This window comes from Callospermophilus lateralis, chromosome 3 (assembly GCF_048772815.1).
Source record: "Callospermophilus lateralis isolate mCalLat2 chromosome 3, mCalLat2.hap1, whole genome shotgun sequence".
Taxonomy (NCBI): Eukaryota; Metazoa; Chordata; class Mammalia; order Rodentia; family Sciuridae; genus Callospermophilus; species Callospermophilus lateralis.
In genome coordinates, this window is record NC_135307.1 from 145,713,165 (window position 1) to 145,728,522 (window position 15,358).

The window sequence follows — 15,358 nt, forward strand, 5'->3', positions numbered from 1 at the left end:
TCCACTCCAGACACTCACTTCCCTCCAATTAGCCCACAACTTCTGCGATTAACAATGTTCTGAGAAAAACAGTGTCACATGCACATTGCGGTCCCTTGCGAATGCCCTGGCACAAAAATCACATCTGCGCTCATGGCAACCACGGCTAGTGGAATCCCCCCTGAGCACTACCTTTCTTTATACAGTGGCAGCCACGCCTGGGCTTCAGAGCGATTATAGAGTATGTTGCACAGAACACAGATGAGGGGTGGGTGGTCATTCCATAGTACCTTTCAACCTCAGATCTCCAGGTTCTGGGGTGCTGGTAGTAGCAGCAGGAGAAATCTCCCTGCTGTGTGGGAAACGGGTGAGGGTTGTGTGGGGCAGCAATAGTGGTCATGGTCAGGACACTGCCCTCACTGCCGCCTCCTTTGCTTTGTCTCCGGTTGTATACTGACTCTTCCTTTCAGTCAATAATGCCTAAATTTGGTCTTCCCACCCTTTTTCACCTGGCAGAATATCTAAGCTTTAAAGTCTTGTTAAAGAGTAACTTTGCTTTGCAGTGATGGAGGACAGGAGGAACTTGTAATCATAAAAGAGATTGATTGAACTAATTGCATAAAGTTCATTTCCCCTTTCTAATAAATATTTACCATCCAGTGTTTATATCTTTTATGTTTGGACTTTCTTGAAATACTTTCTCGAATTAAAAACATCACATTACCATTGGCTAAAAGAGGAGACGGCTGCATTTGCCAATAACTTCTACAACAAATGCCAGCTATTGAGGCCAATTTTTTTGTAGTTCATATTTCCATAGACAGCTTTGAGCCTTGTAATACCAGCATTCCGCCGACAGACATGAAAGATTCAATGGTAATGATGATGCTGCAGGAGCCTCCAGAGGTCTAAAAATTAAAGCGGACTGCATTTTAATGATTTTTTTTGGTTCTATTGTATGCAGATGCTTAAGAATGTAGAAAACCTGGCTACTATTTGAAACCTGGGTGGCTCCCAAAGCAACTGTAGCAATGTTTTCTCACATCATTTACCCTATTCCTTTGAGTGAGGAAATGGTTCTTAATTCATGGGTCTTAAAACAGCTAGGAACCATGAGCACCTAGAGAAGGGTATATACAGAAGTCACAAGGAAGTGCTGCATTGGAAATTCTACCCAAAGAAGAGCAAAAGCTCAGTCGGGGCATCCCGTGTTTCCTGCTATGGGCAGACACCAGCCTGCCGCTCTCCAACACCAAGTCTCTGGTTTTTGGGGTCCTGAGCATCTAGTAGTGCTGAGAAAGCCCCTCCTAGACTATGTTTGCCAATGCAGAGTTACTAAATACATAAAATTACCAGGAAAATAATTAAGTTGAAATATCATTTTCAAAACACAGATTTCCTAAAGTGCAATATTGTAATATAGGTTTGTCAACACACTGTCTATAATGTAGAGGGGACAGTGTAACCAGTGTAATGCCGAAGGATTGGGGAGTATATAAATGATAGTTTGTGATGTCAGCCACAACTGTTATCCATATGAGGATGTCTGCCATTCCTAATCACATGACTGTCCTGGGTCCTGCGGAGACTGCTGGGGTTTATTGCCAACCTTCATAATGAAGGGAAATACTAACTTCACTGAGAAGTGGAAGAAAAATAAAGGTGTGATTGCTGTCCTATCCCAGTTCACAAATCCTTTGAAACTATCCAAAGGGCCCCGGCTTGGCGCTCCTGCTTCGGTGTGGTCACGGGGATGCGTGGATGAGAGACGTGCTCCCAGAGAGGAGGGAGGCCTCTGCTCTCTTCCTCCTGTCTGGAATGGGCTGGGCTCATCTTCTGGCAGATAAGCTTTTGTTTCCCATCAGAGACAGCAGTGAAATGAAAACGGCCCACCACTCGTCAGGGTGGTTAGTATTGTTCTGAAAACGTAATCTATCAAGTTTCCTTTTCTTCTTGTTTTTATGTTCTGTATTCCAGAAAAGAAAATGTTCAACTCCTCAATACCGGTGTGTCTCACAGTTTTATTCCCTGGGCAGTGTCCAATCTCCACTATATTTCATTATTATTTTCTTTTCTGTAACCGGCTTAAAGTTCCAGACATTTTTAAGACAAAAGATACACAGACACAGACAGACACACAGAGAGTTGCCTCATTAATGCTTAGGTCCTTTTCCAAGCTTCCCCTAATAGCTCTGTACAGAGACCCCAGCCCAAGGTTCTGGCCAGTGAAGTTCCCATCAATACAGTCTTTAGGGGAGCCCCAGGCTTGGGAGCATGGATAATGTTCTCAATTTCCAAACATAAGTATAGTTTTTAAGAAAAGAGATTGCTCCATATTTTTGGAGTTGTTAATTTCTTTATAGTATCCTCTCCCCTTAAACTGCTGGCTGTGTGTTTTTCTTCCTTTTTACAACTTCTAGTGCATAGCTGTTTTTGTTTCCCTATAAAAGGGGACCAAAAGTGGTTTAGTGATTTTTTTTTTTTTCAGTGTTAGGGATTGAACCATGGTCTCAAGCTTGCTAGGCAAGCACTCAATCCTTGAGCTATATTCACAGCTCTGGTTTGGAGAATATTGTTCAGAATTTTGTAGCACAGTTCTTTCTGAAGTAACTGGACATGCTTTGAGATGTTAGGAAGTCACTTGTGTGATTCTGTCATGAAGACTGGACAATTGGTGCATTCCACCTGGGGACACAGGATGTTCATGGGGCTTCAAGAAGACTCACATCTAAATAGGACATGTCAAGAACCCTAATGCATTACTTTCTCAGTGGAATGGAGCACAAATGACTATGCATTTACAATCCATCTTTAAATAATCTACTTCTAATGTCCTTAACCACAAGGATAAGCAATATATGACTGCATACATATTATTTCCCTTGTTATCTTAAAAGCTATGACTCGCTGCGTCATTTCCTGTTTGTTCTACACTTGATATTACACATCTTTAACTGATCACAATCTGTCTTTATCTGATATTATAGTGGTCCCCTTTATCCTTGGGAGATACATTCTAAGACCCTCATAGTCCAGGGATACAATCAAACCCTATATACACACTGTGTTTTTTTCCTAATCATGCCTATTTATAATAAAGTTTAATTTATGATTTAGTACAGTAAGAGATTAACAGCAATTACTACTGATAAAATAATTATGACAATGTGCTATATAAGTTATTTAAAGTTTATTCACTATTACTGGATAAGGAGGGACTGCTGTTATTATACCTCACATATAGTATAAAAGTCAATATCATATTTTCATTTCTCCCTTTCTGGCCTTTGTGAATGCCATACATTTTACTTTTATATGTGTCATAACCCTAAAGTACTAAATTAGTTGCCTATGGCAAATTTGAATTGGTTTCCTACTGCTGTTACAACAAATTACTACAAATTTAGTAGCTCAAAGCAACATAAATTTTCTTACAGTTCTAGAGGTCAGAAGACCAAAATCACTCCCAGGGGGCTAAAGTCAACTGGCAGCACGGTTGATTCCTTCTGAAGACTTTTCCAAGCTTCTCGAGGCCATCTGCATTCCTTGATTTGTGGCTCCTTCCTTGCATCACCCCTAACTCTTGCTTCTATCATGATATCTCCTCTCTCTCCTTTTGATTTGATCTCATGTCTCCCTCTTTTGAAGGACCCATGCAAACACACTGGGCCCCTAATATCATCCAAGACAGTTTTCCCATCCCAAGACAATCAATTTAATCATACCTGCAAATCCCCTTTTGCTATATAAAACAATATTCATACATTCTGGGGATTAGGACATGGAAAGCTACTACAAGTACAATTATTTATTTTAAAACAGCTGTTTAAATGTTCAATAATTTTTAAAAGACATTCAAGTATACTTCAATACGTCATATATGTACCCATGTAGTTACTACTTGCAGTGTGTTTCATTCCTTTGTGTAGATATATATCTTCATCTAGTATCATTTTCTGTTGAAAGATTTATTTTATTTTAATGTTTCTTATAGTGTATAAGCCTGTTCATGATGATTTTTTTCCAGCTTTTCTATAACAGGAAAAAAATTGCATTTAACAATTTTTTGAAAGATATTTTTGCTGGGTATAGAATTATAGGCCATGCACTATCTGATGCCTATGTGAGCTCCTCAGATTGTTCCTCTAACCCTTTCAGATGGCTCTTTGCCGGCGCTGGGGTAGTTTTTCCAGATTCCAGCACTGACCAGTAAGTGGCATATTCCGAGGGGACCCTCTGCACATCTCTGGGGGTCTCTCTTTGGGCAGCTCTTTCTTTAGTACTCTGTCTTAGGAACCCTAGTTGCCTCAGTTCCCTGTAAAAGCAGCTCCATTCCTCTACTAGGAAGACTGTGGCTTCCTTTCAGTTCTCCTGTGCTGCAGCCCAGAAGCTCTTCAGGCAGTTAACAAGAATAATCCTAGGGCTCCCCTCAAAGGTAACAGGCTTCTGTTGTTTTATGTAAAGTGTCTTAAGAAATCACTCATTTTTTGATTGATTGATCCATCATTTGAATTCAGACAAGAGAGTAAATCTGGCCCCTGTCATTTCATCTTGGCCAGAAGAAGAAGTTGGGGTGAGAAACTTAAAGGCATATTTGAGACCATGTCATTTCATAACGTGATATCCATTTAATCCTCAAGGAAAAGAAAGGGTAATAATGACTACAAAGATCAATTATGGCACTGAATTAAAAGAACTGATTGGTTCTGGTGTCTCTGGCTACATGAGGAGGAATGAAGAGTTAAGATGATGCTTCATTTTTCATAGCACCCAGGAATTCAATATAGAAAAACGTGGATCCTATAAATGAACAGATAGATTAGTTCTGTCTCCTACAGGTGGGAACTGGCATTGTCCAGGAAGAAAATAACAACACAGCTATTAGCTCACCGTATTGGGCACTAACTTTATGACAGAACCATTTCTCTACACTTTACATGTCTTAACTGACCAGAAGCCTGATATTTTACTAGTGAGGATACCAAGGCACAGAGAAAGAGAAACAATCACTAGGAACCAGACTGCATTCACTCCCTACCAGACTCACTGCCCTTCCTTGAATGGTTCTTGTCCTGGGAGGGAGCCATGGGAGTGTTCTGCATGGACCCTTACAAGACATCTGGCAGATTCACCCCTTATGGTAGTGAACCACATGGAAAACCGTGCAATCAGGTTTAGAGAGTAATATATCACATGGGGAGGTCTCTAAGGGTCTCTTTCTCAACTCTGCACCTGTCCATAGATTCCTCAGCAGGTGAGTAAAGCCACACAAGCAGGACTGTACAAACCTTCAGTTAGGGTCATGGCTGGATCCCAGAGCAACATATACTTATTGAGTGCCTACTGTGTGCCAGGTACTGATCGTGGCAGTCGAAAATTACTGGTGAGCAAAAGTTAAGATTACTGCCCTTGAAAGATTTTTGATCTAGAAGAGGGGAATTATCAGTCATAATAAGTAAGTGCACTACACAGCATGTTAAAAAAATAAGTGTCTGGAAGCAGTGCTTTCCCTTAAGGGGTCAGTTGGAAGTCGGTGCTGCAAGGGTGGGTAGAGGAGGGCTACTGATCATAGTGTCAAGCAGGGTAGTCGGGATAAGTCACATTGAGAAGGTTACATTCAAAAACAACAACAAAAAAAAATCTTTTCTCAAAAAAGATGAGGAATGATTCATGTAGATAACTAAGAGAGGAGCTGCAGGCAGAGGAAGGGGCTGCATACAGTGGGGCATGACCCCGCTGGGAGCTGCAGGAAGGCAGCAGGATAGCTGCAGCAGAGCAGGTGAAGAGGAACACAGAAACGACATGGTAGGGGGCAACACGGCGATCTTGTTCCAGAAAGCAGGAAGGAATGGCAATAGAAGATGTCTGTGATCCTGCCATACTGAACACATTCTGGAGCACATACCTCTATAGGCACAGAGGGAGCAGTCTGACCACACTGTGATCCCTGGAATCCAGACCTGTGCTGGTGTCTTGGTCTGGATCTGACTTAGAGGACCAGCCCAGACCCAGGGCAGCGTGTCCCAAATCTCTGACCTTCCACAGTAGTGCAAAAGTATTAGTGAGACATGTTCTCCAGCATGAGCAGTAGCTGCCACCTCACTGTCAGAGTCCTTGCAAGTGGAACAATGACTAGTAACTAGCAGACGCTGGCAGCCACCATGCTGACTCCACTACTTCACCCTCCCCACCCCCTGCACATAATGACTCCTGCTATTGGGGCAGAAAACACTATTTTATTTGGTTACTGGTGCAACACTCAAGGTAAAAGCAAGTAAGAAAACATGAGGTGCAGTTCCTGGGGAGCTGTGGGATTAAAAGTTCAATTTCACAGCATCTTACAAATGGGAAGATCGAGTTACAAATTTATTTGCATTTTGAGTCTCTAGGGGATAAGGAGCTACAAAGCTGACCTAACCATTCATCACTTGTTGACCTCTAATTGTCCTCTTTAAATGAAGAGATGTTAATGAAGGAAAATAAAATATCACGTAGCCTTCTCTCTCTTGGGGTCTTTGAAGACAGATTCCCTTCTCTCCCTCAGTAATAGGTACACTGGGCTTTCCTTCCTGACCATCCTCTTACATCCCTAAGTGCCTAAGTGTTACAGTTAGGGTACTGTACAACAGTGCAAGGGCAGAGTCCAGCCCGGGAGATTGCTAGTCCCCAAAATGTGTCTCCCTTCCTCAACCCCACCTTCCTGCAATCACCTGGCTCCTAGAGGGAAAAATGGCTCAGCTTGCAGGGAAGGTGGTCTTTGTCCAGATCTACACATTCAATCTTACACCCTGGAAGGCCAGCTCCTCCGACCTGCCTCCTGTCAGCAGCGCTGGGCAGGACTCCCTACTGGGCACTCTGAATCCACTGGGAACCTCCCCTTCTCAACCCTAGGGAGGGCCCTTCTGTCTTCCCTAAATGCTCAGTGTCTTTGGGAGGGTTCTAGACGTATATCCTCGTGTTGGTCTTGTACTGAGCTTAACACCATCGAAGGCCCCCCTGAAAACTGCTCTCTTGATATTTGCATCATCGATTCACTTTGGAGACTGAAAATGAAGGGTGAGCAAACTGAATGCTCTTGGCAGACACATACATATAGAAACGAGAGCCTTAATGGTCAAGCTGCGCAGAGGCTGATGAGGAGCATTAGACATGGAAGGCTGCTGGGGCAGTCAGAATCCTGGCACTGATCACACTGCCCAGGGGGCCAGCAGAGGAGGATTTAGAACAACACTGTAGATAAGTGTCCTTGGGAAAAACAGCTGGCAGTCGGTACCAGCCGGGTGCTGAGGTGCTGCTGTTCTCATACCCCAAACAATGCCGTGCCCCACCTGCAGGATGTCACCTCAACTCTAAGATAGGAAGTCCTCAAGAGGCAGCATGAACTCCCTGGGAGTCGAGGCTTGCCAGGATCCGAGGCCTCCTTCTGTAGGCAGACCTTGTGGACCTGTCTTCCTTGGTTTGGGTTCTGTCCTGAGTTCCTGGTCAGCCCTCCACAGATCCTTCCTGGGATTAGATGCTGTCCTGAGCCCTGTGCTTAGCTCTCTCTTGGGCTGCCTGCCCCTGGGTGGCTCCTGAGCCCTACAAATCTCTATATACTTTCCTTTATTCTGTCCTTCTTCGGCCCCAGGGTGGTGCAGGCTGTGCTCCCTAGCTGAGTTCCACTGGAATGCAGGCTTCTCTGGCCATTCTGACCTCCTGTGGCTGTTACACAGATGGCCAAGGGCATGGTGCCCCAGGTCCCAGCATGTTCCTCTTGGTACTCTCCATCTGCAGAATGAGCCAAGCCATGGGCCTCCCTCTTTGCTGCACAGTGAAAAAGTGTGTGCTCTGGGTGTGAATGCACTTGGATTCAAGTCCTTGTTTTCCTACCTACTAACCAATACACTGTGAATGGCCACTTACTTAGTTTGATTTGCTCTTATCATCTGTAATGTAGAGATAGAATCTTGGGAGTTATGGTGACACTTTGGGACCAGACACATAGACGCTGCTCCATAAATGCTATTTAATAGGGTTGTTATCACTATTATATAACTGATTTATTACATCTGAAATTTTCTCCATCTGACATTCTCCAACATTTAACAGTTTTTAGTCTTCTTCCTTATCTTTGCAAAGTTTGAAATCAGATGATGTCAGATCACTTCCAAGAAGTATGCGTCACTCTTCTTTCTCTAGCATTCAAAATTTTTCATGCTAAAATACTAGGCTTCTCATTTCAGTAGAAAGCCTGAAGCATCCCCCTTCAAAACTGCCTTGTATGCAGGGACCTGAAACGCAAGTGTGGGCATGCATGCATATGTGGCTATCTACACTACATATGTGCAAATGCCTCTGAATGTGTGTTATGTACACATATATGCACATGTTAAGTGTGAATACCTATATCAGTGGCCCTTCCTGACCCAGCTTTCCCCTGGATGCTTACCTCCATGTTTTTGCAGAAGGTGGCATTGGTGCCGAACAGGATCTGGCACTGCTCATTGGCGCTGTAGTGCATGCCTGGCAGCTTGTGAGGGAGGCGCACTGCATGCTGGCTCCTGGGGTCTGTGACCAGCAAACAGGTACTGACTTTGGACCTGAAACAGCCAAGAGGTAAGCTGACTTGCAAATGTACTGTTCAGGTTTTTGTTTTGATTTTTCGGTCTTTAAGAATGATGCACCTTCGGGCTGCGGTTGTGGCTCAGTGATAGAGTGCTCGCCTAGCATGCATGAGGCATTGGGTTCAATCCTCAGCACCACATAAAAATAAAATGAAGATACTGTGTCCACCTAAAACTAAAATAAATAAATAAATATTTTTAAAAAAGAATGATGCATCTTCAAGTGATTTATGGGAGAAGGACCCAGGCACTGGACATGTGGATTGTGCTTTGTTTGCTTTTTGTTCCCACATGACTGCATGTGGATTATTGCTCTAAACGTAATAAGAAACCAGTCACTCAGGAGGGGCCCAGAGCAACACCCTTGAAGCAAAGGGTCTTTAATGGGGAGTTTGACAAAAAATGTTTCTGAAATAAATGACCATGATATTTTCTTAGAATATGGTTTTTGGACAAAAGTTACTATGAATAAAGAACAAGCATAATTTAAATAAAATCAAAGTACTTATTTCCAACTTCACAAATTCTCTTTCAAAGATTTGTAGGGACAAGGCAGCTGTCTCACCTGACTACACCTGCTGCTGCCACCAAAGGCTGGCCAGTGGTACACTCTACGGAGGACTTCAGGATTTCAATCAGAACAGAAATGCTTACTTACAATGAGAGGTATATTTCTAAAAAGGAAGCTTTATTAGAGGGTCAAAAATACTTTAATGCTTCCCCCCACCTCCATTCCTAAAGCAAGGCAGATGGTATTAAAAGGAAAACCCAGTAACTTGCCAAAATTCTTGAAAATTGCATGCATGCCAGTACACATAGCTGAGGCTGGCCCATCTTCCCCAGACTAAGACATTACTTGTCACCAGTGAGGCCAGCACTGTGTATGTGAGCAAATGAAAACACACTCTCTGGTTGTACCAACTCTGTTGGGTACAACAAATAACATCACATGGCTATAACATTTTACTAAAATTCTATGATAACACACACTCAGGGGAAGTAGACCATATTAAAACCAATAGGTCCATTTTTAAGCCTGTTTACCACTTAAGCAATTTCCCCATCAACAGGAAACATTGCCGCTTTACCCTAGATCGCCTGAGTACTTTAATACCTTGGACTGTAAAGCTGCACATGTAGGTGAGATTCACCGACTCACCTCTGTTCTACAGATTAACATGACTAAGTAGAGAAGTACTCAGGGCACACACATCAATGCTATAAGCCAGCCCTGAGGAAGGGAGGGAGGGAGGTTGTATGCATGTGTGTATGTGCCGCAGGACTGGGGATTGAACCCAGGACCTCATGCGTGCCAGATAAGTTCACCACCCCTGAGCGACACTCCCGTTCCAAGCCCCAAGGTTTCAACACTCTATGACCAGAATGATCTGTGTGTACACTCAGTTTGACAAGGATCTGAAACTAGATGAGCAATTCTTCCACAGAAAATGTAAAAATGGAATGATGTAGACATCTTGTAGGAAGAAAGTAGCATTGAGATAAACACACCCTGTCTCCACATGAGCAGGTGGTGAGCAAACCCACCCTGCAGCAAATTCACTCCCCACCAAGGGAGGCAGCCTCAGCACCCAGGGAGTGGTCAACACCGCATACGGTACCCAAGGAGCACCTCTCAGGTGGTGTCCACTCATGGTCACAGGACTGCAAAGAAATGAAGAGGGTTTTCAAGCCAGGGTCTCTATGTTGATGTTGCCATCACTGAATAATTATTTAATGGTCACCTGCTGGGTGTCCAATGTCATACCAGATGCACACTTGGGAGGAAGCATTTGCCTGTTATAGGATATTGCACTGACCACCTCTTCAGGCTGAAAGAACTCTAATCATTTTGCATTTGGGGAGAATTTTCTATTGTACTAATGCTACAGAATGATTCAAGGGCTTACTTGAGGAAATTTTCAAGGTCATCTCGACTGCAGGAGGACCAAGAGAGGTCACTGGGGTTCCGGCCTTTTACCCACTCGCCCGACATGATGTGGGACCGGCCAGCACAGGATGAGTGGTCATCATCATGGTTCATCCCCAAGCTGTCCAAAGAGAAGGAGGAGGAGAGAGGAACACTATGTTACAGGTGTCTCATTTCCAGGTCCAGGTGCAAGCACACTATGTACACTGAAGTCTAAGTACAAGTGACATAGGGTGATAGCTGCTCTCACAGAGATCACAGCGGGAGTTTACAGAGAAATAAAGTGGTGATTAGCTCACAAAGTGAAAGAAAACTGATTCAACAAAGAGACAATATAAATAAGTGAAAATCTTTAAATGAACTGTGATAATTAACTGACATTATAGCTCTTAAACTCTCAACTCCTTTTTTTTAATATTTATTTTTTTAGTTGTACTTGAAAACAATACCTTTATTTCACTTATTTATTTTTATGTGGTAATGAGGATCGAACTCAGGGTTTCGCACGTATGAGGCGAGCACTCTACTGCTGAGCCACAACCCCAGTCCTAAACTCTCAACTTCTGATGATCAGACTTCCTTACTCTAAATATTCCATTAGAGGTTCAAGTGTTTGGTATTTCTTGGAGATAAGTCACAGTGCTAAGGGCCAGTGGGAATCACCCAACACACTCAGTTATCAAATGTCATGGGTTTGAGTTTTCAAGTTCATAAATAACCATGGCTTTTTGTTTTTTTCATATCTTTATACCTAGGTCCACCAAGATCATTCCCATCACCTTCCCTGCCCATCTGGACCTGAGAGACAGCAGAATGCGTGACTAGGCATGGATGGTGGGCCACACGCTGTAATCTGAACAATGAGTCACCAGAGTTTATATCCGTACCATCACTGCGAGGGGCTGAGATGCAGTTTACTGCAACAGAGAGCACAGTTTGCTGACTCATGATTCCCAGAGGAGAGACCTCATGTGTAAGGATGCCTATTCTTTGCCAACAATCCCAATGGAGGAAAAAAAAATCATGCTTTGATTCACATAAAAAATATTAGCTGCTTTTCAAGTGGCAGGTAATAGACCAGAAGAAGAAAGAATGGTGGACCAGCTGTCATTTATAGCGCCAAATCAAGGCCAGCCTGTGAGAAGAGGTACTTATAAAAACAAAAAAAAACAAAAAACAAAAAACTACTCATCAGAATAATGAAAACCATCTCTGGTTAAATCCCAGCTGATCCTCCTATTGAGAGGTCAGGTGTCCATCCACTTAAGGTAAAAAGAAGAGCCAAGAAATAATTAGATAATTCTGGCCAATAAAAATAATTTAGACATTTCTAGTAATTGCTTTGCTGAATAAAGAGGGTCCTATTTCTCAATGCAATTTCTCACTTTTTGTCCTTTTTTTTTTGGTGGACAACAGAAAATGATGATTTGTATGGAATACATGGGAAAACAATTTTCTTTCAGTTTAAAAAAATTCTGTTAGATATAAAAAGTTATTTAAAAGATATTCATTCTTTGCGCCTAAAATACATTCTTTTTTACTTTTACTCTCAGTATATTTCTTTTATATTGAGGTTTACTTTTAAAAACTTTATTGTGGTAAGAACACTAAATTTGATATCTATCCTATTAAGGGTTTAAGCATACAATGCAGTATTGTTCACTGTAGTTTTAATGCACAGCAGCAGCCCTCTCGACCTATTTATCTTGCTTAGCTGAAATTTGATGCCCACTGATCCATCCCCTCTCCACTGCTCACTCCTCAGCCCTTGGCAACCACCATTCATTCTATTCTTCAATTCCATGAATCTGACTATTTTAGATATCACATGTAAGTGAAATCAACAAGTCTTGTTCTTCCCATGATTGCTTCACTTCACTTACCGTATTGTAAAAGGTTAAACTCCAAAGGAACTCCTATAAGCCAGTAGCAGGAAAAAAATAATAATCTGATTTTAAAATGGATTAAAGACTTGACTTAACCATTTCTCCAAAGATAACATACAAATGAACATCAGGTACATGAAAGGATGCTCAATGTCATTAATCAACAGGGAAATGCAAGTCAAAACCCTAATGAGATATCGCTTCATACCTTTATTATGTTTGTCATCAAAAAAAAAAAAAAAAACAAAGACAAGTACATGTAATGATGTGGAGAGATTGGCATGCCTGATCACTGATGGTTGGAATGCCTAATGGTGTAGTGTAACTGCTATGGAGAAAAAGTACCAAAGGTCCTCAAAAAAATTACAACAGAACTACTGCATGATCCAGCAATTTCACTTCTGGATATTTAATCAAAAGAAGTGAAAGCAGGATCAAAGATATATTAGTCAAGATGTGGAAACAATCTAAATGTCTACTGATGGATGCATGGATAAATGTGTTACATGCATATAATGGAATATTATACAGTCTTTAAAAGGAAAAATTCTTCCATATATAACAGCATGGATGAGCTTTGAAAACACTATGTTAAATGAAGTCAGATGTTCACTTTTTTTCTGCTATGTATGTATGTGTACACATGTATGTATGTATGCATGTGTGTATTTATCTCATATTAAGTTTTGAGGGAAGTGAATGTTTTTTAAAGTACATTTAGGTTATACAAGAATGAATGGTTTGATTGGATATCAGTAAATAAAACTAGTGATGATGTTTTCAAACAGGTAGACTTAAAATTTTTGATGGATTTTAATGAAGTCTGCAAAATGTGTAGAGGTTATGAGATAGGAATTTAAGGATATGGAGAGAACACTGAGTCTCAAAAGAGAAATGCCCATAAACTGTTGGAACACAGAGCAAATAACTCATAAGCAATCCAGCCCATGTCCTTGTACCTAAGTCCTTGCCTGCAGCTTGCTGACCGGCTGATGAAAAAGCAACGACACTGCAGGACAACCCCAAGGCAGCTGGAGGAACCACTGCTATAGGGAGCATATGCACTAAAGATGGTGGTGACCAATAAATGACCCTATCATTAAAATAGCAAGATGCATCCTCTGGATGGAGATTTAAAATGCTAAAGAGACTTGTGATGTAGGAAGTAGCATAATTAGAACATTCCAAGGCAATGCACAAGGAAAACTGGTACAAAACTGCATAACCCTGCCCTGACTCCACCTCCAGCACAGCCCCGTAGCTGCTGGCCCTCCATAAATGCTGAAACTCCAGACCGAGATGGGGTGACTCACGCTCTTGAGACTTCCCACACTCCCGTTTCCAAGTGAGTATGTTCCCTTTATAAAAGTTTCTTGCTCATCTGGTACTTGTACCTGGCACAACCTTAAATTCTTTTTTGCACTTTTCTATGATGTGGTCAAGAACCTAGAAAGTCTGAGTAGAGGTCTCCTCTGCTCCTGGAGACCTCCGTGGATCCCCATATGGTGATAATTATAGAAATATCTCATGAGAAAAATGGCTTCAGCCTCTATAATGTGGGGTAACTACTGCGCATGGAATGGGTTAAACTGCTCTGTCTCCATCCAGCTTTGGCAGGGCAGTCCTTACTCAGCAAGAAGGAGTGTTCTTTCCAATGGTCGCAACCCACAGACCCCAGAGTCCTCACCTGAATCCCAGACCAGAGACCCTATTTTGAACATGACCTTGCCGCAATTCAAGCTTATTTTCAGAAGTGGTTAAACCCCTTAGTGGATCTCAACTCTACCTACAGGAATTCCCTCAAACCTCTTTCCCACCTTTCCAAACCTGGGCCACAATCTATGGTGAATCAATACACCGTTTAATTATTCTATCTTTGCACTTTGAAAAACCACCTTCCATCTTCCCTAGACAGAATCTTCTGAACCAGACAGGTTCCGCCCCCACCCCCCCAACAAGGTTGTTTTGGAAAATGGCAGCCCAAGGAGACCCAAGCCCTGGGAGGGTAGTCTCACCATGGGCATAGGGACGTTAGGCTTGAAACCACATCCAAGTTTTCTCTGGTTTTCAGATTAGTTATAAAATGAAAAAGCCTCTTCTCCCCACACTTCTGGACTCTCCTGGCCAGAGGCCCTGGTCTCTCAGGAGATTCACAGGATGGTTACAAAAGTGCTCAGAAAAGTTGAATGTGTAGTCAGCGATTCTGCATCCACCAGCAGCACTTCCCTCTTCCAGCCTTCAGAAGAGGACTTCCCTGAAGAATGTTCTAGCCGTCAATAGTGGGATTCTTGGCTTTCCAGAGCCTGTCTCTAATATAGATCACGCCTGATCTATTTTGAAAATGTTAAAATGCTAACAAAGTGCCTCATAAATTTACAGTTTGATGAACTAGCACTGGGCTGAGAGTCTCGATACTTGAGGTTTATATAAACTACTGCTTAGGTTATTTTTAGTTTAAACTAAAGATTACCTGACAGAAAATTCCATGTTATTTTAGGTTTATGTCCCAGGGCATCTATTATTTCTGGCAATGATATATTTAACAAAAACGTGTAGCATTAAGTATGCACAGTAATTTTAACTCTAAATGTCTGTGGGATTGAGGGCACAGGTGGGCCTGGTGTCACATGTATCAGACATAATAATAACTTAATGGCCTTGAGTTTATTTTATCTTAAAACAAAATAACATGCTACTTCTGTATTTGCTTCTGGAAATCCCAAGTGAACCCTGGAGGGAGTTCTGAAAGTATTACACTGCTCCACCCCTTCTGTCTACCTCAAAGGCTCTTCCTTCACGCATGGTTACAGAGTGAGAGAAGAGACATCAAATGCATGGTCGTTCAGAACTCTTCCGTGACTTCAGGATGAAACTTGGTAAACCTCAGAGTCGCCTTTCCCCTCAAAACATCTTCTAGCAATAGGGCCAGTCCTCATCCAGGGGTTCTACATGTTTAGATTCAC

General features: G+C 42.2%; 1 protein-coding gene across 2 annotated transcripts in view; it reads right to left on the bottom strand.

Annotated features, from left to right (window-relative positions):
• Positions 1 to 15,358, bottom strand: part of Adamts17 (ADAM metallopeptidase with thrombospondin type 1 motif 17) — a 347,197-nt gene that overhangs the window by 150,149 nt on the left and 181,690 nt on the right. For both annotated transcript variants that reach the window (XM_076848849.2, XM_076848848.2), the window contains exons 9-10: positions 10,490 to 10,630; positions 8,408 to 8,558 (exon numbers count right to left, since the gene is read on the bottom strand). In XM_076848849.2, coding sequence (XP_076704964.1) covers positions 8,408 to 8,558; positions 10,490 to 10,630 — 292 coding nt within the window. The remainder of the gene's footprint in view (positions 1 to 8,407; positions 8,559 to 10,489; positions 10,631 to 15,358) is intronic.